This window comes from Sceloporus occidentalis, unplaced genomic scaffold, assembly GCF_023333645.1.
Source record: "Sceloporus occidentalis isolate IW3139 unplaced genomic scaffold, rSceOcc1.0.p SCAF_1, whole genome shotgun sequence".
NCBI lineage: Eukaryota > Metazoa > Chordata > Lepidosauria > Squamata > Phrynosomatidae > Sceloporus > Sceloporus occidentalis.
In genome coordinates this window covers 221,560,620-221,587,676 of record NW_028316981.1, presented here as the reverse complement: position 1 = coordinate 221,587,676, position 27,057 = coordinate 221,560,620, and the positions used below count along the sequence as shown (strand labels likewise).

The 27,057-nt window shown below is 43.3% G+C and overlaps 1 protein-coding gene across 1 annotated transcript; it reads left to right on the top strand.

The window, feature by feature from the left end:
- Positions 1-9,339: 9,339 nt before the first annotated feature.
- Positions 9,340-25,580, top strand: LOC149323511 (sphingosine 1-phosphate receptor 1-like). Its single transcript, XM_089511387.1, has 2 exons — positions 9,340-9,391; positions 22,324-25,580. Exon 2 carries the CDS (start codon positions 22,551-22,553, stop codon positions 23,709-23,711), a length of 1,161 nt encoding a protein of 386 aa, XP_089367513.1. The 5' UTR covers positions 9,340-9,391; positions 22,324-22,550; the 3' UTR covers positions 23,712-25,580.
- Positions 25,581-27,057: the final 1,477 nt, after the last annotated feature.

Here is a 27,057-nt window from a genome sequence, read left to right as displayed (position 1 = left end):
TGTTCTCACCTGAGAATGCAACCAGGAGTGGCTCTGGCATCTGATTACATCCTGGGAAAGAGGTGCTTGCCACTGCCTCAGGTCTGGAGCTGAGCTCCAGGACACAGCAGGCAGGTTTCTCTGCCATCTCCTGAATTAGAATGCTTACCAGAAAGTTTAAAACAGTGTGGACCACCTCTATGCGCATTTCTGCAAGTTCCGTTGCTCACATGTGTCCACAGTCGAATAAAGATGGAGTTAATGGGGTTGTTCAAGAGTTATTTAGATGACAGGTTTTTTAGCAGAATAATACAAATAACTTCACAATGCGAATGTGAATAACTCACACATTCCAGGTTTGTTGTTTGCACTACAGTACTGCATTGATGCACATCTCTAGGAGTTTGGTTGCTCACACGTACAAGCACTCAAATAAACATGGAGGCGACAATGTGAATGTACAGTATTCGAAATGCATTCAAAGCATGCAGAGTTTAATCCCGAATTATCCTAGGTCTATTCACATCAGTTATTCACACTGCCAACTATACAATTTTTTTTAAAAATGGGGAAAAACCTGGTATCAATAATCCAAGGTAAAGTGTGTGTGTGTGTGCGGGGGGTGTTGGCACACACACACACACATATGCAGAAAAACAACAACCCTTAATTGGGTGCATCTGGGATGCATGTGAACAATAGAGATTTAACCCAGACTCATCCTGGATTATTTTCACCATCTGAATAGTGCCTCAGACAGTGAAAATAATCTGGATTGAATCTAGGTTGAATCTTTGTTGTTCAGATGGATTTTGAATGTACCTGGTTAAGTTTTGGAGGGACTGCCAAAAAACACACTTACTCAGAGATAATCAATTTCGGGTTTTTTTTTAAGATTCATGTCATTGGCAGTATGAACAACCAATGTGAACAGACTCCAGATAATTCCGGATTAAACTCGACATGGCTTGAACGTGTTTTGAATATACAGTGCGCCCGTGCTATAGGTGGGCGCCCCATACGCAGCTTCCAGCTTATGTGGAAGCCACGCAACAGAAGAGTTTTATCTATACAGCGCCTAAAGGTTTTTCCAGATGTAGCAGTACACAGACTTCAATATTCTCTGTCTAAGGACTTTATCACATGGGAGGGAAGCCCCCAAAACCCATGGCAGAATTGGTTATATAAAGCATGAGGCTACTTTGTTACAACAGCTTCAGTGGCTAGTGGTCATTTTGGGATACAGTTATACAAAGTGCTACACAACTAATCATCGAAAACACCACATTCCCCTATAGAAGCCTTGGGACAGGGCATTTGGCCTATTATGAAAAACATATGAAACACAGTTGACTTTGTTTGTTGCGTGCCTTCAAATAGTTTCCAACTGATGACAACCCTAACATGAACCAATCATGGGGTTTTCTTGGCAAGATTTGTTCAGAGTAGGTTTGCCATAGCCATCGTCTGAAGCCAAGATTGTGTGACTTGCCCAAGATCACCCAGTGGCACCATAATTCAAAAAGGATGTTGAGAAACTGGAGCATGTCCAAAGGAGGGTGACTAAAATGATGAAGGATTTGGAAACCATGTCCTATGAGGAATGACTTAGGGAGCTGGGGATGTTTAGCCTGCAGAAGAGAAGGTTAAGAGGTGATATGATAGCCCTGTTTAAATATTTGAAAGGGTGTCACATTGAGGAGGGAACAAGCTTGTTTTCTGCTGCTCCAGAGAACAGGACCTGAAACAATGGATGCAAGCTATAGGAAAAGAGATTCCACCTAGCTTCCTGACAGTAAGGGCTGTTCGACAGTAGAACACACTCCCTCAGAGTGTAGTAGAGTCTCCTTCAAGCTGGAAGTCATCATTATATCCTATGACAACAAATTCCTGAATCTCCCAAATTCAGCTTGTTCCAGCGCCATTATAATTTTTGTTGACCCTTTTCTACATCTGTCCTGGGAATACAATATCTATTTTGAGGTACCATGATTAGAACGTTACACAGTACTCCAAGCATGGTTGCACCCTAGATTTGTATAAGGACAGTATGATGTTGGCAGTTTTATTTTTCATTCCTTTTTTTAATGATATGCCAAATGGGATTTGCCATTTAAAAAAGCAATAACAACCAGCAGCTTTACATTGGGAAAATATTTCCACCAAGCTATCTGCCATAACAGATGTCTTTCTTGGGCGATCACTATTGGCCTCAACCCCATACACTGCAAGTATGAAATGTGAATGATTTCCACCAAGGTGCATCACCTTTATAATTGCTTACACTCAGTCCCCCCAACTAGAAGAGATCCTTTCAAAGTCATTTCCTATATAGATCTTTGGGGAACAGAGGCCCCCCTGTTTTACGCTCCTCCATTGTGCAATTGATTCATTCATTCCTATTTTCTGCTTCCTGTTCTTTAATGTTACTCATCCATACAAGAGGCTCTTCCTCTTATCCCACAACTGCCAGATTTGCTCTTTCTGGGTCTTTGATTAGATATTTGGTCAAAAGCTTTTAGAAAGTTCAAGTACAGAACCTCTGCTAAGGCCACCCCAGAGTTTCTACAAGGCACTCCCAAAGAACAATAGAAATCTAAAAGGTTAGTAAGAATAAAGGTTCTCATCCATGAAAGCATATTGTACCCTATACATATGTTAACCCTTCCTTATTTTTCTACAAAATCTATTGTAGCAAAAATAAGGAAGGATTAACATATGCATGGGGTGCAATATGCTTTCATGGTTGAGAACCTTTATTCTCACTCATCCTTTGGAGTTCTACTGTTTTGAGAGTTTATGTGCCTCTTTCCTTGCCTCTTTGGATGATGCAGAATGCAGGCAGAGAGGCAAATAACACAGAGTATACAGTATGTCTGTCCCCTTGTGTCTGATGATTTCAAGGAATGAAAAATAAAGCTGCCAATATAATTGGGGTAATGAATTCACCCTTCATTTTAATCCCAGCCTTTATGGGAGCACTCCAAGGAATTCCTATTCCGAAATAGTTTCAGGATTGTGGATGCTCCTTTAAAACTAGCGAAAAACCTGGAGTGGACTCACAGACCTACTAACATGGAGATACTAATCACCACTGTATTCCCCCCGTCTTTTTCCTGCCAGCCACCATCTTGATAGATTTCACATAGGGTGATCAGATGTCATGACTGAAAAGGAGGACAAGGTAGCAAAAATTTAGGACATTAAAAAAAATGGAGGATAAATAAAAGCTCAAAACACTAATAGACAGTGGGACCTTGGTATCTGCTGGGGTTTGATTCCAGGACGTGCCGTGGATACCAAAATCCATGGATGCTCAAGTCCCATTCAGTACAATGAAGTAGTGAAATGGTGTTATTTTAAAAAATGGTAAAATCAAGGTTTGCTTATTGGAACTTATATATATTTAAAATATAGCCATGGATGCTTGAATGGACACAGAGGGCCAACTGTGAATATAAATTCGTGCTTCTTCATCATGCTCAAAATGGAGGACATTTTGAAATCCCTCTTGGACAGAACGTTGAAAGGCAAGGACATGTCCTGGAAAAGGAAGACATCAGTCACCCTGATTTCATAGAGGCTGGGGAATTTTTTTAAAAAATTACAACTTCCAGAATCCCAAAATAACCATACTGTCTGGGGGATAATCTGGCAGTTGTAGTCCCAAGTGTTACTTTCTCAGACTGCCTGATTTACAGAACACTAGTGTTATTTCTGGCTTACGTCCTTTGCCCTCCAAATTCTTCTTGGGCCAAAGGAAGAAACTGGGTTAGCTTCAGTCCTTGTCCAATCAGTCTCAACAACCTATTTTTCCTCATGGGACCCAGAACTGAATTTGTACTCTTATTGTCTCTACATTAGGCTATGGCTGCTCTGCCTTTGTGCCCTGCTTCAATGGAGCATTGTTCGCCATGCCCAAAGGATGCCAAGGGAATGCGTGTGGAAGCAGCAGAGCATCCCTAAACGCTGAGATGAGAATTAGGATTAAAGGTCACCCATCAAACCAGGGAGAGAAAGCAGAGAACGGGGACAGCAGAATGCATGTTCACTGGCAGAATCGGAGAGGAGAAACCTCTCAAAGCCCATCCAAAATGAAACATGGGCCTGTTACAGACTGCCAAAATAAAGCTTCTTTGGGACTCTTTGGAGCTATGCTATTTAAATTATGCATGCATCCTAAGAATCCGGAAGCTGCACCAAAGCTGCACTCCAGTGCTTAGGAATGGAGTGTGGCTTTGGTGCGACCTCCGGACTCTTAGGACCCATGCATCATTTAAATAGCATACCTCCAAAGAGACCCGAAGCAGCATTATTTTGGCCGTCTGTAACAGGCCATGGATACACTACAGACTGCAATTGGCAGAGGATGCTCAACCCTTTACCTTGGAGACCATAAAGTATGATTCCTCAGATTCTTTCAGGGAAGTTGGGACTATTGAACTAGAATAAATGCATTAGAATAAATGTAGGGAAAATATATCCTGGGTATTTTGACTCTAACGGGGACAAAAATTTTCAGCATCACACAGTAGCAAGAGTGTGTGCCTTGCTAATCCACTCACAGTCTCTGGCTCAAAACAGAAGTGATTCCAAATCAAGTGCCAAGCCTTGCTAATAATAAATCTTCAGGCAACAAATTGAAGTATTTAAGTGCTGTATTCAGATCCTCTGCATGAGCTAATGGAAGGGCCCACAGCTCAAGAACAGGGCATCTGTTATTCAAGAAGGACGACCTAGGTTCAGTCCCTGGCTTTTCGAGTTGAAAGAAACTCATGCAACTAGGGCTATGGAATCCTGGGATGTGTAGATTGTTGGGCCACCAGAGATTTCTGACCGAGAAGGTGAAATATCGCACAAAACTACAAACTCCAAGTTAAGGAATGGGTAAATATAATAGCAGGGATAGAGATATGATTAAGCAAAGAAAATGGTTTAACTCTTAATTTAGGGGAAATGGGCTTGAATATCAAAGATATGTGATTAAACAAATTTTAAAAGCCACCCCTGTAGTGATTGCTTTAGGATGGAAAAAGAAATCAAATTGGAATATCTTATTTGTGTGTGTGTGTATACACACACACACACTCGATCCTCCCGATTCATGGGGCATCCATTCCGGAGACACACACACCCCACGAAATATTGCAGATATCCAAGCTCCGCTGGTTATAATGGGGGCGCATTCTTGTGTGCAATGCTGGGCGCACGTCTCATTTTGTCCTCCCCGCTTGCCATCCACGAAGGACCAAAGCCGCAGATCCCAAGTCTGCGAATGAGGAGGGAGGAGAATATATATATATATATATATATATATATGATTTTCTTAGAAAAAGAAGGCTTTCTTAAATATTATTTATTCAAATTCCATACATATAAAAGTTTGAAACATATTGTACATTTATCATCCATCCAAGCAGTGGCATCACTAGGGTTTGTGTCACCTGGTGCAGGAACTCATGGTGTCACCCCTTCCAATGAATTCCTCCCATTTCACACCATACAGAATCCCCAGTAATGTTTTTTGCATTAATGTTACATGTAAATCGTAATTCCCATATACCATTATTCATATGTTTCCTATAAAAAAATATAGCTCAGTTTCATTCCAAAGGGCCTATGTAATTAAAGAGACAATTCATCAAAATACCTCAGTGAAAAGGAATTCCTCAGGGCATTTTCAATGTCAGTTCTCATCCCCATAGAAAGCAATGAGGAAAGTGGCTGAAACTGCGGAGAAGTCAACAGATAAAGCCCACAGATAAAATACTAGCAATGCATAGTAATTTCCCCATGACAAGTTCACACTTGTTCCATCACACTTGCATTCTGCACACTCTGCAGAAAAGAATGGTAAGCCTAAGTTTTCTTTTCATGAAGTCAAGAAAAGTTGCCCTATATTTAAGGTTATGATCTAAAAAAAAGAAAACTTCCGGTGGCTGTGAGAAGATGTCTAGGTCAGTTGTGTTGTATTTCTCAAAGACCAGTCTCCTCCTGTTTCACAAAACATTTGCAGCTCTTGCAACAACATTTCAGACCGGCTCCTTAACTGACTTCCACAACATCCCAGAGATAGCATCTGCTGTGAGATTTTGTACTCATAATTCAGAATGGGAGCCTCCAGCACATATTTCAGTTCACTCCACCCATAGCAGGGAAGGCAAAGAAAACCTTGGCCCTCTTTCAGACACGCTCACAAGAGAATGCGTTAACCAGAGAACCAGCATAGCATAGTGGTTTAGTGTTGGACTATGACTGGAGACCAAGGGTTTGAATCCTCGCTCAGGCCAGTTACAGACTGCCAAAATAAAGCTGCTTTGGGTCTCTTTGGAGGTATGCTGTTTAAATGATGCATGGATCCTAAGAATCCAGAAGCTGCACCAAAGCTGCACTCCAGTGCTTAGGAATGGAGTGTGGCTTTGGCGCGACCTTCGGACTCTTAGGATCCATGCATCATTTAAATAGCATACCTCCAAAGAGACCCGAAGCAGCATTATTTTGGCAGTCTGTATGTCATGAAACCCATTGTATGACCTTGGGCAAAACACACTCTCTCAGCTTCAGAGGAAGGCAATGAGAAAACCTCCTCAGAACAAATCCTGCCAAGAAAATGCTGTGATAGGTTCACCTTAGGGGGTCACCATAAGTCAGAAATGACTTGGAGGCACACGACAACAAAATGACAAATCATCAGCATTCTGGGGAAAATATGCATTTTGTCCTAATTTCACCAAATGTCCTTGCATTAGTTCTCTAATGACCTTGCCTTCCCTGACCAGGTGAATCCAAATTGAGCAACCACTTCCACTGAAGGGCCTGATTTGTAATTCTTCTAAAGCTGACAAAGCCAATTTACTGATAACTATGTTGGGAGTAAGGGAGGATTCTTGGTTGTCTGACTGCCAGCTCTAGGAGAGGAATGGAGGAATCTACTGATCTAAAGCTTACATTGTTAGTAAAGTACAGTAGTTGCATATGAGGAATACTAAGTTGTTTTGCTGCTTCAAGGTTGCCATACATTGCACAGCAATTACTTCAAGTATTTCTATGTGGATGAAAACACAAAGAAACCTGGCAAATATTGGCACAGTAGGACAGCCTGCCCTTCAGGTAAAGCAATCACTGGGCATTTAAAGCATTATAGTATACAATATTACCAGGCCCGTAGCTAGGCCTTTAAGGGCCCTGGGGCAGAAAGTACATTTGGAGCACCTATGTTTTTTAATGTCCCGAGTCCTATTGCGCTAGTCCGCGCACCGCAGGTGCCATCTTGGCACACCACTGTTTACATGCCATGTGTTGATGATGTGGCTCATGTGGTTCCTTTGGGGTAGGGTTGCCATAATTTTCTACCACCAACGCGGAGAAAAATGAATAATAATAATAATAATAATAATAATAATAATAATTTTTAGCCTGCCTCTCTCTTATGGATCGAGGCGGGTTCCATAAAATAATCCATAACAGTTACATCAAACGAAAGTCATAAAATCACAATCTCCAACGCAAAATTTGTAGGACAAAATTTAGATCAAAATGTAGGACAAATGTTGGTCAAAATTTACCCCAAAATGTGGGGCATTTGAGAAAAATGGAGGACATAATCAACTAAAAGCTAAAAACGTTAACATTTTTTGATTGATGTATTTTGTGTGTATTTTATGATGTTTTTACTGTTGTAATCCCGCTTCAATCCGAAGGGAGAAGCGGGAGATATAAATAAAATTTATTATTATTATTATTATTATTATTATTAAACAAAATTAATATAAATCCTTATGTTATAGAGATCGTGTTGCACCTCTGAGACTAAATGCATCTGAGGAAAGAGGTTTTAGGAATGCTCATGCTGCCACCTTCTTTCTTTCAGTCAATAATAATAATAATAATAATAATAATAGAATTCAAAGACATGGAAATTTTGGATCACCTCTGAGGTTAAACGCATCTCAGGAAGTGCAGCAGGAGGCAGTGGTGGAGGAGGACCAGGGTTTGATCTCTTGCTTGGGCATTAAAACACTACACTGGGCTAGTCACACGCTCTCAGCCTCAAGGGAAGGTGAAGGCAAATCCCCTCTGAATAAATCTTCCAAGAAAACCTTTGGGAAAGTCACACACTCTCAGCCTCAGAAGAAGGCAAAAGTAAACCCTCTCTGAACAAGGCTCCCAAGAAAACCCCTTGAAGGCACACACACACACACACATACACTCACACACAACCAAGTCACACACTCTCAGCCTCAGAAGAAGGCAAAGGTAAACCCTCTCTGAACAAGGCTCCCAAGAAACCCCCTTGAAGGCGCGCGCACACACACACATACACTCACACACAACCAAGTCACACACTCTCAGCCTCAGAGGAAGAAGAAGGAGGAGGAGGAGGAGGAAGAAAGAAAGAAAGAAAGAGGAAAAAGGAGAGAGAAAAAGAAAGAAGAAGAAAGAAAGATGAAATAAAAAAGAAAGAAGAAGAAAGGAAGCGAAGGCGTAGGAGGAAGAAAGAAAGAGAACAAAGAAAACAAAGAGAGAAAAAGAAAGAAAGAAAGAAAGAAAGAAAGAAAGAAGAACTAAAAAAGAAAGAAGAAGAAAGAAGGCGGAGGGGCAAGAAGAAAGAAAGGAAGAGAAGGAAGGAAGGAAGGAAGGAAGGAAGGAAGGAAGATGAAAGAAAAAAGAAAAGAAAGAGGAAGAAGAGTAGGATGAAGAAAGAAAGAAAAAGAAATAAAAAAGAAAGAAGAAGAAAGAAGGCAGAGGAGGAAGAAAGAATGAAAGAGAAGAAGAAATAAAAAATACAGATGAAATAAAAAAGAAAAGAATAAAGGAAGGAGGAGGAACAAAGAAAGAAAGAGAAAAAAGCAAAAAGAAGAAGGGGAGGAACAGGAAAGAAGAAAAAGAAGACAGAAACAAGAAAGGAAGAAGAAGAGGAGGAGAGAAGAAGAAAGGCAAAAGAAAGACGAGGAAGGAAAAAAAGAAAGAAGGAAGAGACAGAAAGGAGGAGGAGGAAGAAGCAAAAGAAAGCAGAAGAAGGAAGAATGAGGAGGAGGAAGAATAAGAAGGGAAGTGAGGAAGAAGAGAGAAGAAGAAGAAGAAGAAGAATGGAAGGAGGAGGAAAGAAAGAAGAAGAAGAATAAGAAAGGAGGAGTAGGAAGAAAGAAGAAGAAGAAGGAAGAGAAAGAAAGGAGGAGGAAAGAAAGAAAGAAGAGAAAGAAGAAAGAAGGAGGAGAAGGAAGAAAGATGAAGAAGAAAGAAAGCCTCCTCCTCTCCTCCTCCTCCTCCTCTTCGAGGCGGGCCAACCCTGCCTGCCTTGCCTTGCCTTGCCTCCTCTTGTTGGCCTCCCATCCTTGGAAGGCAGGCTTCCTGGGAGGATGCGGCGGAGCCCCTGGCCTCGGAGGGGGCAATGGAGACTACTGCTGGGCAGGTAGGACCCTAGAGCCCTGGACCCTCTGGGGCTGCACCAGGGAAGACTCCCTGGCCCCTCTGCCCCTGCAGAAAAGAAGCATCCTTTGCAGAGATCCTCCCCTGGAGTCCTCTTCCATTTCTGGAGGGGATCATTACCCCCCAGGACAGAGCCAGACAAACCTCTCCATCATTTCCCCCTCTTTAACCCTTCTATCACTGCTTTGGGATGGGCAGATGTGGGTTTGTTCTTGTTCTTGGGTGCTTTCCAAGCCCTTTCCAACTTCTGGCCACCCTCATTCTTGACAGGTTGCTTCAGAGGGTTGTTTTTGCTTTGTTTTTTTTGGCCATGGCTCTCCCCTGAGGCTGAGAGAGTGTGACTCGCCCAAGGTCACTGACTTTCATGGATCTGAAACCTAGTCTCCGGAGCCAAGGTCTAGCGAGGAAACTGCTTGGTGGAGTGCCTTCAAGTCGCTTCTGATTTACGGCAACCCTAAGGCAGTCGACCTATCCTGGGGTTTTCTTTGAAAGTTTCTTCAGAGAGGCTTTTGCCACTGAGAGAGTGTGACCCTATGGGTTTTCGTACCCAAGCAGGAAACGAACCCAGTTGCAATCCAATGCTCAAACCACTATGGAACACTGGTTCTCTCCAAGTCTCAACCTGAAATTCACTTATATAAAACCCAAAATCCACTTCTGGCCCCAAGCTCAGATCAGGGAGGTTCCATCTGCACTTCCCAAAGAAAAAGGGGTTTGACCCTTAGGAGGAAAGCCATTAAGGAAGGGGACAAGATGGGGCTGGTGGGGCCCAGATTCCTTCAACAAAAGCAAACATCTATCTTCCCTCCATTTTCTCAGTGATCCACAGGATCTGCATTGATGGTTTTCCGGCTACTTGATGTGGAGGACCACTAATTTTTTCCCCTCTATGTGCCAGGGATTGCTGACCTATCTTTGCCCACTGGGTACCATTGTTTCTTTCTTCCCTGGAAACATGCTACTAGGGACGAGTACTAAGTTACTCAGGGACCCGGTGACCACTAATTTGAGTACAGCTGCATCCACACTGCAGAAATAATCCACTTTAACACCATTTTCACTGTCATTGCTCAATGCTGTGGAATCTTGGAAAGTGTCCTTTGTTGAGGCACTACAGTTTTGTGATAGAGAAGGCCCACTGTCTCACAAAACTACAGATCCCAGACTTCCATTGCAATGAGCCATGGCAGGCAAACCTGGTGTCAACCTGGATTATGTCTGCAGTGCGGATGCGGCTTTTCACTGCTTTAGGCCATAACCCACCCACCCCCTTCCCCAGAAGGTCTCTGCCTAAATGAGTTTACACAGGCCTGTTACAGACTGCCAAAATAAAGCTGCTTCGGGTCTCTTTGGAGGTATGCTATTTAAATGATGCATGGGTCCTAAGAGTCCGGAGGTCGCGCCAAAGCCACACTCCATTCCTAAGCACTGGAGTGCAGCTTTGGTACAGCTTCCAGATTCTTAGGGTGCATGCATCATTTAAATAGCATACCTCCAAAGAGACCCGAAGCAGCTTTATTCTGGCAGTCTGTAACAGGCCACAGTTTCTGCAAAGGGGGTGGTTGGGGAAGAGCGGAATATCGAATGGCGGTTTGTAATGTGGTTGCTGTCGGGAACTGAGGAAGGAGCTTTGGGGAAAGTTGGGCGTTGAGGAAGGATTTAGTGGCGAGAAAGAGAAAGGTCCCAGGTTTTCTGGCAAAATGTTCCAAGTTGCAAGGTGGGGAATCTTTCTCTTCCTGGAGGTATCTGCAGAAGCATGTAACCCAAGCTGAAGAGCTGCTTTTGAGAAGAAGGGAGTAGATTGATGGACTACAACTCTGGATACCAGGTTTCGATTCCCGGTTTGGCCATGAAACCCACTAGGTGACCTTGAGCTAGTGACACACTCTCAGCCTCAGGGGAAGGCCATGGCAAACCCCTCCTGAACAAATCTTGCCAAGAAAAACCCATGATGTAAGTCAGGGAAGACTTGAAGGTACATGACAACAACTACAACAGCTTCAGACACCCGAGGCGATGTGGCACAGAAATGGCCTTTCACCCTCTCTGGTTTGAGTGTTGGACTAGGACACTGGGAGACCAGGGTCTGATTCCTGCTTAGCCATGAAACCCACTGGGTGATCTAGGGCAAGGCACGCTCTCTCAGCCTCAGAGGATGGCAATGGCAAACCCCCTCGGAAGAAAGAAGGGTAGGTTCACCTTAGGGTGGCCGTAAGTCAGAAATGACTTGAAGGCACACAACAACAACAGAATCATAGCATCCAAAGAGACCCCAAGGGTCATCCAATCCAACCCCCATCTGCCATGCAGGAAGACACAATCAAAGCCCTCTGGAGCGGACAGATGTCCACCCAGCTTTTCTTTAACAACCTCCAAAGAAGGAGACTCCACCACCCTCGAAGGGAGCGGATTTCACTGCCAAATCTCCCTGGGGTTTTCTCTGTTCCAGTTGTGGGGAGCTCCCCAGAAAGTGAAAACCATTCCCCTGCTTTTATTCAGCACCACTGCCTGGGCACTTCTTGCATAGAGGGCAGTAGGAAGGGCAGTTAACAGGGAAACTATACTTTTCAAACTGCCCTGGGGCATTTGACTCATGGCAGCCTTGCAGCTTGCAAAGTGGAGCCTTACCAAAGGTTTCCATTTGCTCTGCCTCTACTTGCCCAGGTCCTTTCAAGCTCTTTCAAGATATACAATGTGGCGCTCAGCTGTATGTTCTGGGATAAAAAGATCTGCCAAGGGATCTGCCCACAAGCTGAGTCATCTTGCCCAGGAGACAATTCTCTGGTGGGGTGTCTGTCTTCTGTCTTCTTTTCATGGCATGGTGCATTCATTTGCTTTGTTGGTGTTAGCTGCTTTCCAGTGGAACTCAACTCATGGCGACCCCTGTGAATGTGACGTCTCTAAGGTCCTCTGTCCTCTTCCTCGTTGCCCAGGTCCTGTAGGTTCATACTTGTGGCCTCTTTGATTGACTAACATCTCTACTTGTTTTTGTTTTTTCCCCCTCCTGTTTGGTTGTAACATCTTGCTTGATGAAGAAGCCCATGGAGCTTTGAAAGCTTGCAACAAGTATATTGTGCATTTCGGTTGGCCAATAAAGGTATCACTAATGGAATTTTGTTTGTATTTGTTAAATGGCCAACACAGCTACCCCTGGATTTTTTTATCTGGTAAGTTGCCTTCCTCTCTTTCTCCTGCCCTCTATTTTCCCCAGCATCATGGTCTTTTCCAAAGATTCATCCCTTCTTACGATGTGGCCAAAGTATGATAGTGTCAGTTTGATTATCTTGGCTTCCACGCAGATTTCAGGCTTGATCTGTTCAAGGACCCATTTGTTTGTCTTTTTTGGCCATCCACAGTACCTTCAGCACTCTTTTCCAGTACCACATCTTCCTATCTTCTTTCTTAACTGTCCAGGTTTCACATCTGTACATGATGATGATGAATACAGTGGCTTGGACGATTCTAACTTTAGTGTTCAACTGTATATCTTTACACTTTAGAATCTTACCTAGTTCTTTCATTGCTGCCCTTCCCATTCCTAGTCGTCTGATTTCACGACTGCAGTCTCTGTTCTGATCAGTGTTTTATCCAAGGTACGGGAAATCTTTATTTTGATTTTCTCACCATCTCAGTTGAATTAGTGTAAATCCACCATGGTCGTTCTTTTTGTTTTCTTTGGCTCTTTACAGACCGCTGAAATACGGCAGTCTGCCAGCGCTGCTCTTTGCTGCGCGAGGGAGCCGCTGCATGCAAACCGCACGACTCCCTCGCGCAGCAAAAAAGGAGTCTGTAACGGGCCTATATGTTTAACATTAGGCCTGCTTTGTGCTTTCTTCTTTAACTTTCTCTAGTGATTGTTTCTTTAGTGATATGTGATGTTTTCTGCTAGTAGTATGGTGTCATCTGCATATCTTAGGTTGTTCATATTCCTTTCTCCTATCTTCACTCCTTATTTTGAGTCTAAACCTTCTCTTCATATGATATTTTCTGCATACAAGTTGAACAGGTAAGGTGAAAGGATGAATCCTTACCTACTCCTTTGCCAGTTGGGAACCATTCAGTTTCTCCATATTCTGTTCTAACCGTAGCCTCTTGTCCTGAGTACTGATTCCTCATTAAGACTATCAGATGTAGTGGCACTCCCATTTCTTTAAGAGCATTTCATTTCATTTTTGCTAGGTGGTACTTTTGTTTTGTTTGTTCGTGCAAGTATTATAAGCGAGATAGGTTCCGACGGTGAAGTCTAATGACCTGTTTGCTTCTCTGCCAGGATCTGGATCCCTCATTTCCACACACAGCCCTGTGAAATTTGAGTGATGAAATGGTTGTAATTGTATAAGATTGTGTAATTGTCTTTCGTGGCCAAGAGGTTGGGCTATGGGGCTTTTTTACTGTTGGTTTGTTTTCTATGTGTATTTTATTTAGTGTGTATTTTAATTTGTTGTATCTTAATATGTTGTAAGCCGCCCTGATCGGAGGAAGGGCGGCATATAAATAAAAATTTTATTATTATTTATTTATTAATATCACTCAGCTGGCTAATGGTTGTTATGGATGTTTCTAATGGACTTTAAAGTTTAGTTCCTTAAGTTTGTTCTTTGCTTCCAGCATGGCCGTTAGGCCTCCACTTATAGGAATATCCCTCTGTACCATCTTAACTGAGAAGAACAATAACAACATCTTGATAAAATGTAGGCATATGAATGAATGACTGAAATATTTATTTATATCCCACCTCTTCCATTTTGGGGATTGAGGCGGGTAACAACTTTATATAGTACATAAAGATCAAACATTAAAACCCACAAAAACCCTGCCTAACCCTCCCAGCGAAATTTAAAATTACATAGTAGGGCACAGTTAAAATATATAACAACACATCACAATTATTGCACAATCCGCGATGAAAGAGGTGGTGGAAAAGGTTCAATTGATTCTGGGTAATTTTCAGTCTGGGTAGGCCTGCCGGAAGAGAAGGGTTTTAGTTGCCTTTTTGAAAGCCTCCAGCGAGGATAATTGGCAAATTTCTTCCGGCAGGTCATTCCAAATTTTTGGGGCGGCAGCTGAGAAAGATCTCCGGGAGGTCACCACCAATCTGGTCTTTCTTAATTGTAAGAGGTTTTTCCCGGAGGATCAGAGTGTTCGGGAGGACTATATGGGAGGAGGCGTTCCTTCAAGTAGACTGGACCCAGGCCATGTAGGGCTTTATAGGTAGTAGCCAAAACCCTGTACTGTGCCCGGAAGCTAGTAGGCAGCCAATGAAGTGACTTTAAAATAGGTGTAATTCGGTCGAACCTGGATTTTCCGGCGACCAGTCTGGCTGCCGTGTTTTGTATCAATTGAAGCTTCCGGACGTGGCACAGGGGTTGCCCCATGTAAAGCACATTGCAGAAGTCAAGACAAGAGGTTACTAGAGCGCGTACAACCATTTCTAGGTCCCGCTGCTCCAGGTAGGGATGCAACTGGCATATCAGCTGAAGCTGATAGCAGGCACTCCTGGCTGTCACGTCAATCTGAGAGGACAGATGAAGCGATTGATCCAGGAGCACCACCAAGCTGCGGACGTAGTCCTTCAGGGGAAGTGCGACCCCATCTAGGACTGGTGAACTTATCTCCATGCCTGGATATGATTCCAACATCATTGTTGTTGTTGTTTTCCTCTTTCTCCTCTTTGACATCTTTGCCTGGTGAAGAATCCAGTTGAGCTTTGAAAACATGCATCATGTATTTTGTGCATTTTGGATGGCTGATAATGGTGGATTTTGGGTGTTATTATAATTTATGTGCATCTAAGAGAAGCATGAGAGAGCCAGAGTGGTGTATTGCTTCGAGCTTTGGACTATGAATCTGGAGACTGGCATTCAATTCCCACTTGGTCATGAAACCCGCTGGGTGATCTTGGGCACATCACATACTCTCAGCCGCAGAAAATGGCAATGTCAAACCCCTTCTAAACAAAGCTTGCCGGGAAACTGCCTTAAGGTCATTATAAGTCGAGAATGACTTGAAGGCACTCAACAACAATAACAACAAAGGGAAGCGAATCTTTATTTCTCTTATTTCCACTGTAGGATATTGTGGCATACATATACAGCAAGTGAGACCACTAGTCCATCCTGTCTCGGTGGTTCTCCTAAACAAAAGATCATTCTCAGCCTCGTTTACCAAAAGCTAGGGTGAACAGATGTCATAGCTGCAAAGGAGGGCAAGGCACCACAAAATGTAGGACACTGAAGGAAAATATATGACATTCCAAAATAAAAGCTGTAAACATTAATATAAATGTAAATCCATGCTTCTTAGTCATGTTCAAAATGGAGGACATTTTGAAATCCCTCCTGGACAGAATATTGAATTGTAGGGCATGTCTTGAAAAAGGAGGATGTCTCGTCTCCCTGCCAAGAGCCCATGACCCTGTAGACACAGAATGTATATTCTCTGGGGGCTCTTTCACACTTTGTTGTTGTTCTGTGCCTTCAAGTCATTTCTGATGTACGGTGACCCTAGGGGAACTTTCTTGGCAAGATTTATTCAGAGGAGGTTTGCCATTGCCATCCCCTGAGACTGAGAGAGTGTGACTTGCCCAAGGTCATCCAGTGGGTTTCATGGCTGAGCTGGGAACTGAACCCTGGTCTCCAGAGTCAAACATTCAAACCACTATGCCATGTTGGTTCACTCTTTCATACTACACCCTTTAATAGTTTCATAATTCCATCCTCTATAATCCTGGGATTGGCCCTGCTGAACTAAGTTTATTTTTCTTTGGGCTTTAGGTAGGCTCTTCTACTTACTTCCTTTCCCATCCCATCCTTATAGGTCATGTTCTGCAAAATCAAGGGCAGGTCTCCACAGTCTGGGCTCTGCCGTTTCCCTAGCAAACCTCTGCAAATGGAGCCTATACCACTCCAGATGCTCCCGCCTGGGCTTCAGAAAAACATCTCACTCACTGGCCCCATTCATACTGACCTTTTTGCACTGGAAGGAACTGGGAAGGTTTGGTTCCTCCCCCCCCCCCCCCCCCGAATCCCTCCAGAGGCAAGTGCCCACTACCACACTCAGGGTATTTTAACCCTGAATGCCCTCTAAGCTCCTGCGGAGAAATCGGTTTAAAATAAAGGCACCTTTGCTGTCAATCAAATTCAGTTCCACTTTCGTCATAGGTGACGTTTCTTGCACCCATTGGGCAATCGGAAGTGTGCTTCCCTCCTCCTTTAAAAAAAACAAACAGGCGCCAGTATGCACATATTTTGTCAAATTTAAAAAAACTCCTGTGTGTGTGTGTGTGTGTGTGTGTGTGTTGTGGGTATTTGGGTCACTGCAGGTTATGGATCTTCCCTTGGCCCTGTTTTCAACCCCAAAATGCAATCTAATGCCATCTCTGCATCCAGCGTCCCCCCTCCTTGCTACCCCAGAGTGCCTCATACACATGTAATAATAATAATAATAATAATAATAATAATAATAATAATATCCTCACCTCGGAATGCCAGGAAAGGATGCCATGCATCCTTTGCTTCCCCTCAGCTACCCCTGAATTCCTTACAGACAGTAGCTAAGCATTCTGTATCAATTTGCTAAATTGGAAAGAGAAGCGTTTGTGACATTCGCATTGTAGCATTCGCAAAGAAAAAAAGCCTCCTGCAAAGTGCCTTGTTGCTGGAAGCAAGGAAATGAAAGGGAAAGTGAACAGGCAGGCAGCCAAGTTCTATCTATATATCTATCTACCCATAGCAAGTCACACTCTCTCAGCCTCGGGAAGGCAGTGGTAAACCTCGTCTGAACAACTCTTGCCAAGAAACCCCCGTGATAGATTTGCCTTAGAAGTTGGAAATGGCTTGAAGGCACCCAACAACAATATGACAAGTCAGAAGTGACTTGAAAACATACCACCGCAACAACTGTAGAGGAGGTTGTTGGAATTTTAGCCTGTCTTTCGTCAGCTTTTCTGCCAGATGTCTGTTTGGGAGGGAGAAGCAAGCTTGCCTGAAGATGATGTCAACTTCTGTTGCTCATTATAACAACAACGGTTGTGGAAGTTTTTAAGCCAATGAAGTTTCCTCAAAGGGAAGTGAAATTGGGGAATGTTTGTTGACAAGTTTGCGTGCATGCATACAAGAATCCCTGAGATAATGTGGAGGTGTGGTGCTTTGATGTGGCTTTGGAACCAGTGCTGTGAAAGAAACATTGAGTAGGAATATTCTGTATGGAAAGTTCTCAGGAACTTGCTGAGACTTGCCAGGGATGGTGATGATGATGATGATGATGATGATGATGATGATGATGATGATGATTATCCTTTATTTATGAAGCGCTGTAAATTTACACAGCGCTGTACATACAATCTCTTTAGTTATGGTGGTCTTAGGATAGGTGTTTTGTTATCTGCCTGGCTGAGTGAGTCGATGTCCTAAACACAAAGGCACTGCAAAATATAGGACGTTTAAGGAAAATGTAGGGCATTACCAAACAAAAATTTAAAACACCAATGGAAATATGCATGCATTTAATATGGTTTATTTACATGTTATGTGCTCAGCTGTTATATTTGTGGTGAATTTACCGTCTTTAAAATGCCTTGTTGGTTTGCAAGAGACTTTTAGAACTCTAAGCAAGACGAAAGCTTAAAAATGGACTCTGCTAGCAACAAACCATTGACTAAACATTTTGTTGTACCTGTGTGCCTTCGTGTCCAACCTTAAACCTATCTTGGCAAAGAGAGGGGTTTGCCATGGCCATCCTCTGTGGCTGAGAAAGTGTGACTTGCCCAAGGCCATCTAGTGGGATTCATGGCCATGATGTTTCCCACTCCAACGGTTTCCCACAATCCTTTGCCCACTTTATCATATTTTATTATCTCTTCTTCTAATTGATATTCCAATAGCTTTTTATATAATCTCGATAGTATGACAAATTTCTCCTTTAACATAATTTCCTCCAATTTTGTCATACTTTTAGCAATATCCATTGTCTTTTTATCCATTCTAAATCTTGATTCCATTTGATGGTAAATTCACACTTATATCCCTTAGCTCTGATTTGATCTAAAGATTTCATTTCATAGCCATTCTTATTTTTCATTAATATTTCTTCGTATGTTAACCAATTCTCTTTCTTTTGGGGATCAGTATTAAACAAAGCTTCATAAGAAGATAACCGCATCGGTATTTGAGGACATATACATCTTTTGTATCTTTCCCAGATTCTATACAATGATGCTCTAATAAAGTGGTTCCTAAAATCTTGATTTACTTTGACCTTCTCATAAAATAAATATGCATGGAAACCAAATCTTAATTCATGTCCTTCTAATTTCAGTAGCTTCTTTTCTTTCAATTTCATCCATTCACTTATCCATACTAATACACTAGCCTCAGGCTGGGAGGCTAATGCAAAAGAGCCTGCCATCAGCACAGAACAATACACATGCAAATCACTCCTGCATTCCCAGGCTCACACAGTATAGATATAGATATAGCTACAGATACAGATATAGATATATACCCACTTTTTTCCAGGCAAGCACTCTCTGAAGATGCCAGCCACAGATGCTGGCGAAACGTCAGGAAGAAAATCTTCTAGAACATGGCCACATAGCCTGAAAAACCCACAAAAAACTATGGATGCCAGCCATGAAAGCCTTCGACTTCACGGCCTTGGGCATGTTGTATACTCTCAGCCTCAGAGGATGGCAATGGCAAACTACTTCTGAAGAAATTTGCCAGGAAAGCCCCATAATAGGGTTGCCATAGGATAAGGTTGTTGGTAACAAGCCTGCATTTTGTCAAGATGTGTTTGTTCTCAGTTCAGGTGGTACTGGAGGGAAATTCATACAAGCAGTCATATGGGTACTCCAGGACATTTAAAAAAAATAAGTTCCATTAGTAAGACAAAAGAAGCTGCTCCTTTTGAGATCCCAGTTGCCTCAGTCTTTTGTGAAGCTACAAGCTCCTTTGTTAGACAGAGAGTACTGAATTTCTAAAGAATCCTTCCATGTTTTTACATTCTGTGGTGCTCTTTTTGGTTTTTTACATTCTTTTGGTGCTGTTTTGGTAAAACATGCCAAATATAGAAAAATGTTTTACCTTTGTTGTTGGTAGAAACTTCAAATGGTAAAGTCCCAGTCTATTGGCCCTCTTTTTAGGTTTCTCCTGATGCAGCTGAAATGCATGATGTTACACCTAGAAAACATATCAAGGGGTAGCCGCGTTGGCCATGTAGCAAAGTATAATAACATCCAAAATCTACAAATCAGTAATACCCTTTTTTGGGCCAACCAAAATTCACAAAATATATGTTGCAATTCATGAGGGCCAATGGACTGGCAGGTTAGGGAGGCTAATATGAATTTTCCATGTGCCTGAGAATTTTGAAAGTCTACTAACTTTGTCTTTTGCATATGGCGTCCCCGGACCACCACCCAGAGTGGATAGCTGCAAGGCAATAGGAAATTAATAAGATTCAGAAAAGGGCTGAAAAGTGAAGTACTGGGGTTATATATCTGTTGTCATTGCAAGCAGAAAGCTGCTAGTAGCACTTCCTCTGCCTTTCCTCTTCTGCTGGATAATATTCTGAGGATGCACAGCAGGAGTGGCAGTGAAGGTGAGGAATTCCATCAGTAGAACAATACCATGGGATCCAGTACCATGATGGATCACAGTGATGTTACAAAAATCGATGGTGTACTCACATTTACAGTGTCACGTGTGCCATTTGCAGTTCCCATTTCTTTGTCTTAAAATGGTAGCATAGACGTTGTACAGAAAATAGGAAATAAAGTTGTATGATTAAGCTGTGGAGGGGAGGTGTGGCAATAACTTTCTAGAGCCACTAGTGGGACTAGGGGACTCCAGTCCTTCCTCTTCTACATACCCCATTACATCCCCATCCTGTGGTCACATCTTGAATATATGCTGGTAGCCTGTGGGCTGAGCAGGGGAAGGAGCACTGAAATGGCAGGATGAGGCAGTCCTCTGGCCTCCCCAATGGGGTACCTGTGTGTCTGGGTGTGTGTTAAAAACATGCACAATTTTATTTTTAAATCTTCCTTGCTCCATGCTGGAATCCAGAGTAATTTATGGTGGCCTGCAAATACCGTATATATTCATGTATAAGTCTAGAAATTTTTAGTTAAAAAGTTGACCCAAAAAAAACCTAGGTCAGCTTATCCACAGGTTAAGTACTGTGGAACCATCCCTTGGTGAAAGGCAAAAGTGTACTCTGTCTCTGAAGCACTGAGTTGCGGGTAAAGGTTGAGGGTAAAATTTAGAGGCATTCAGGATTGATAAGATGAGGGTAAAATTTAACTCCACTCCTATTTGGGGCAGGAAAAAGCCACCCCTTCGTCACTAGAGCTGGCTTTGATCCGGCTCTGGGGCGAATGGCGTCTGAACACCATGGCCCCATGCTGGCTAGAAGCCGTCTGTTTACCATCTGTTTCAGCCCAGTGGATTTAAAGGATGGAGCAAAGGAAAGCAATGCCAAAGAATTTACAAGATTCCAGCACGCATAATTTTGGCCCCAAGGTTAACTCATAATCAAGTATCTACAGTAGGTGCAGAAAACATGAGGGAAACTGTTTTTGTCTTGTCCTGTTCATAAGCTTTCTACGGCGGGTTACAGACCGCCCGTTTGGGGCGGTGTGCACCCGCCCCTTTCCCCGCTATATCGGGGCCTCAGCTGCCAGACCGGCAGCCTCCGAAGCCCCGATCCGTCGCTTTCCAGGCTGCGGGGAAGCTGCAAAAGGCTGCTTCCCCGCAGCCTTGAAAGGGGTGTCCTAAGGACACCCGGCGATGGCGGGGAGGAGGAGAAAGGGGCCACTTGGCCTCTTTCTCTTCTGCGTCGCTGGCGCAGCCATCTGAAGGCTGCACCCAGTGACGCAAATCCAGAAGGAGCTCCGATTGTTTGGAGGCGGCACGGTTGTGACGTAGTGATGGCGGCGGCCGTGTAGAACGGTCGCTGCCATTTTCTATGCAAGGAGCGTGTACTAGGGTTAGGGGGTGAGGAAGCACCGCCCCTTCCTAACCCTAGTACACGCTCTGTGCATACTTTCTGGCGGTCTGTAACCCGCCTACATGTTCTTTTGCTCTGATCCAGTGAGGTCATTGTTATGTTCTTTCTTTGCTGGAAGAAAGATGCTGCCAGATAAACGAGGGAAATCCCACACACATTCTACTGATGCAGGGTCTGAAATATATTCTGTTTGCTAACTATGAGGGGCAAGCATCTTTTTGGGAAAGTGCTTCACTGGGGCGTGAGTGCAAATCTTTTAACAAAGGAAAACAACCAAAAGTTCTGGGGCCTCTCTGAGACTGAAAGATTTATTACACATAAGATTTGTAGATCATAGTCCACTTCCTAAAATGTTTGGAGTATAATCTTTGAGCTCCTGATATACTTGCTTACACTCTGCACTTATGAGGAAGGAGAATGCAGTCCATAAAGGCTTTTAAAAGTGCCTTAAAAGTGTCTTAAAAGTGGCATAGTACTCCATTCCTTCAGTGGAACAGACTAATACAGTAACTACTTTGCAAATAGAACAGTGGAATGCCATTACTAGGCCACATTTTTCTTCTTCTTTGTTCTTCCTTAGGAATAAACCTCAGAGAAAGCTCAGAAGAGTTTTTGCTTTGGACTACCATTTTAGGGGATTGTGGGAAATTTCAAAATAACTTTTGAAAGCTCTGACTGCAAGTTCATGCTTTCTGTATATAAAGGTCTCAGGTTTAATCCCAGCCCAGTCCAGGAGAGCTGCCATCAGTCATGGGTTAGAAGATGGATCCATAATCAGCCCGTGATCAAAGGAAGTCCAGCTGCCCTAGTTCTGTTCTGACAGAACCATTTGAGAACACTAGATTTCATCTGGATATGATTTTGCAAGCTCAATCAACTTACATAAATTTCTTGTTGCATTTTTAGGTTCTCTCTGGGTTGATGGATCAGGACAAACAGCCTTCTAGCACTGTTGTGTCTTCTCCCGAATCTGAACTGGAGGTAGCAAGGCAAGTGTTCACAAAATAATCTCATTGGACAAGCATTATTCCCTTCCCCTGGATGAAGGGTGTGCACAAGAGATGCACAGCATGATGAGAAAGACTTGGTACCCCTGCATAGACTGAAAGGAAAGGGCGAGAGACCCCAATGGGATGGGATCTATCAGCATGGCGTCTCCACCACACCTGGCCCAGTTCTATCGGGAGTATTACAATAACAACATAATTTCACTGCACTACAACTACACCGGGAAGCTCCATGCCAGCAAATACAAAGGCAGCCTCAAGACAGATGCCATTGTCTTCCTAGTAGTGTGTGCCTTCATTGTGATTGAAAACTTAGTGGTTCTGCTGGCCATCTGGAGGAACAAAAAGTTCCACTCGCCCATGTACTACCTGATTGGGAATCTTACTCTCTCGGACCTGCTGGCTGGAGTGGCCTACACAGCCAATATCATCATGTCTGGGCCCAACACCCTTCAACTGACCCCCATCCAGTGGTTTATGAGGGAAGGTGGTGTCTTTGTCACACTGGCAGCGTCTGTTCTCAGCCTCATCGCCATCGCCATTGAACGGCATATCACCATGGTCCGCATGAGACTTTACCAGGGGGACAAGAAAGGACGGATGTTCCTGTTGGTGGGGGCCAGCTGGCTGGCCTCCCTCTTGCTTGGGGTGCTCCCCATCCTGGGGTGGAACTGCATCAGAAACCTTCCTGAGTGCTCGACGGTGTTGCCCCTTTATTCTAAGCATTATATCCTCTTCTGCATCACCATTTTCCTGGTAATTCTGATTTCTATTGTGGTGCTTTATGCCCGCATCTACCGCATGGTCAAGTTCAATGGGCAGCGCCTTGGCAGCCTCCGGAAGGGCATGCTAAAGAAGTCCCAAAAGTACATGGCCCTCCTGAAGACGGTGACCATTGTGGTGGGCACTTTCATTGCCTGCTGGCTACCTCTCTTTCTCCTCTTGTTGCTGGATGTTGCATGCCAGGCCCAGACATGCAGCTTGCTGTACAAGGCAGACTATTTCTTGGGCTTGGCTATGATTAACTCCCTTCTTAATCCCATCATTTATACTCTGACCAGTAAGGACATGAGACGAGCCATTTTCAAATTGCTCTGCTGCCTTCTGGTGGTCACACCAGGCACAGAGGAGCGACAAGCCAAACGCTTTGGTTTCCCTATACTGGAAGGTAGCACAAGCAAATCGGAGCGCTCATCCCATCAACAGGAGGGGATGAACACCAGCTTCTCTGTTGGGAATGGCACCCCTGCAGCCATCAAAGCACTAGTACTGAAAGCCACCCACTGAAATCCTTTGCCTGCCCTGCCTTGGGCATCAGCAGCACTGAGCTGTGGGCAGCCAGAAAATCAGGATGCTGGAAGTACCAGCCTCACTTGAATTGGGAGTAGATGACTATGGGAAATGGCTGGTCCTGATCCTGAAGATTAGATCATGAAGCAGAGAGCTAAGGAAGGGCTGGTGGGGAAGCAGGCATGCAAACTGGCAAACTATGGGATAGGGGTTATTCAGATGGTAAAATAATCTGGGTTGAATCTTTGATATTCAGATATGTTTCGAATGTGTCTTGATTAAGGTTTTTGGGGTAGAGGGGGAACATGCCAAAACTCCACTTAACCCAGGACAATCAATATTGGGTTTCTGCCCCCCCCCTCCTATTTTTTTAAAGCTTTGCATTGTCAGCAATGTGAATAACCAATGAATAGACTCAGGATAAACCGAATGTGTTTCAAATACATTCACATCATTGACTTCATCTTTATTCAAGTGCTCAGATGTGTGAGCAACAGAACTCTCAGAGATGCAGTTCCATAGTGTGAATAACCAACCCAGAAAGCATGAGTGAGATTATTTGCATCGTCACGCTAAAAAAAAACCTGATGCCTGAATGACCCCCATAGACAAGACACCTGGGGGCAGGACAAATGCTCAGAAGGTAGCCATAGAGAAGCTTGCTGTTGCGCAGGCAGAGCATTAGGCCTGATCCAGAAGCATATATATGTAGACTAAAAGAGCCTGGATGCGTAGAACTATCTGGGCCTAGGGCCTGGATGCGTAGAACTATCTCAGGGCCTATCTCCCTAGGTTCTTTCATTCTGAAGCCCACCCTCTTTCCAGTCTCTAGGAAAGACCGAGTATGCAAAATGAGGAGGCTGCAAAGCAAAGGTCTTTGCTAGCAATATTTGACTAGACAGTATCCTGGAGTGAAATGAACTCAAGATGGGCTCAATGACCTTCAGCAGCTTACCCCAAACTTCACTTTCATCCTGGTTTCTGCTCTTCCATCTACCCAGAATCACAGCGGCAAATACAGACCACCTTCAGGCACACTGGTTGGACTAGATGGCCCTTGTGGTCGCTTCCAAGTCTGTGATTCTGGATTCTATCCTGAATAACCATGGATTGGGGGTACAACCTGGTCTGCATGGGGTTACACTCTCACTCTGAAGGACAAGGTTTGTAGTTTGGTGATCTCCTGGACTCCGGTCTATTGCCAGAGGGACATGGTGTTGTTGTGGCTTGGAGTGCATTGACTCAGCCCTTCAGCCATATTTCTTCCTCGGAAAGGTGGATTTGGCCATAGCAATCCATATCTTAATTATCTCTCTATTAGAGTAGTAAACTGTGTTTTCCATGGGGCTGCTCTTTTAGGGCTTGGAAGTGTCTTGTGCATGCTCTAAAGACATCACTAGACCATACAGCACTAGACCTGATCTGCTCCGCTGCCTTGCTTCTCAGCTCAGTTTAAAGTGCTGGTTTCGAACTTATAATTAGCTTGAGGCTAGGATATCTTAAGGATTATTTCTTTTCATAAGAGTCTGCCCAGAATCTGAAATCTTCAGAGCAGGACTTGTTGCATGTCCCAGCATCGAGGTTGACAAATATATGAGAAAGGACTTTTCCTGGAGCAGCACATCTTACTGTGGATCCCCTTTCCACTATTCTCATGGAAATTTGGGCTAGCTCTGTCCTTGCTGAGCTTTTGAAGGCAGCCAGAAAGCCTGCTACTACGTCAAGCCTTAAACTTTTAAAATGTTTTTAACTGTTTTTTAAAGACTGTGTCATTGCTTTTGTTTTTATATTGTTATTTTATACTGTACCTTGCTTTGGAAGCCTCCATGGGCAGAAATCTCGTTTACAAATAATAAATAAATATGAAGATGCCATTGAATTTGCTTGTTTGGGTCAAAACTATTTCAGTTAAAGACACACACACACACACACACACACACAAGTCATTATTTAAAAAAAAGTTGTCAGGTTGTTTTTTAGAATTCTGTATGGAAGGGGCTTGTCCTCTTGTTGGCTTAATAGATAGGTGACTACCAAAGAGAACTGAGTGGGAACATTTACTTTCACCAGCCCATGCAATGTAGGGTAGAGCCACAGAGTTGGAAGGGACACTAAGACCATCAAAGTCCAGCATTCAACAGTGCAGGAATTTACAGCTAAAGCATCCTTGAGAGGTGGCCTTCTAACCTTTGTTTAAAACCTTCTGACATAGAGTTCACTGCCTTCTGAGGAAGTCTCTTAAAGAATTCATGCCTTTAGGAAGAGTAAGTGAGTAATGAGCAAATTGTTGTGCTGCATGGAAGTAAATCCTCCTTGTACAGTCAGCCCTCCATATCCACGGATTCAGCCATTCTTGGGTTCAGCCATCCACAACTTAAAAAATATTTTTTAAAAATACATAACTTTCAAAAACTGACTTATATCAACCCTAAACCAACACTATCCTGGAGATTTCTTGGAAAGCTTTGTTCAGAGGGGGTTGGCCTCCTTCTTGAGGTTGAGAGAGTGTGACTTGCCCAAAGTCATCCAGTGGTGATTCAAGCCCTTCCAGTCCAGCACTCAAACCACTACACCACACTGTCCCTCAGTGATGAAGGCAGATTTGTCTAAATCAGGGGCAGGGGAACTCTTCCACTGGGACCTGAATGTAAGCAATCGACAAGGCATTGGGCCAAATGGCAGGGTGCAATGGTGTCCCCATTTCTGGCGCACAACTTCCAGCATGCTGGCTGCTGCTATCTGCAGGCCATACGTGAACATAGACTTCCATGCGAATTGGGCACGCACAGCACAAGAAAAGGCAGCAGGTTTCCCACAGAGGGACAGGTTGCTCTCTCCCTCTGTAATAACTGTGCTGCTTTTCCATACAGCCAGGGTGACCAGATGTCACAACTGTAAAGGAGGACAAGAAACTGCAAAATGTAGGACATTCAAGAAAAAATGTAGGGTATTACCAACTGAAAAAACTAATTGAAATATAAATTCATTCCATATGGTTTATTTACAGAAATATTACATCTAATTATAACTATATGAATAAGTAATGAATAAGTTGCATGCAAATAAATAATTATACTTATTACATATAATTATAACATATTATTAAAATTATTATGTTGTTGTTCACCACCCTTGAGTTGACTCAGACTCACAGCAACCCTGTAGATGAGACATCTCCAAGATCCTCTTTTGCTTAGGTCCTATAAATTCATACTCGTGATCTCCATAATAGAGTCTAGTAATATGGTGTTAAACTTCCTTTTTCCTGCGATGGAGGTGGAACGAACCATCATATAACATGGGTTGATTCCATCTCTTGCTCTGAAATAGGCAGGAAAAACAG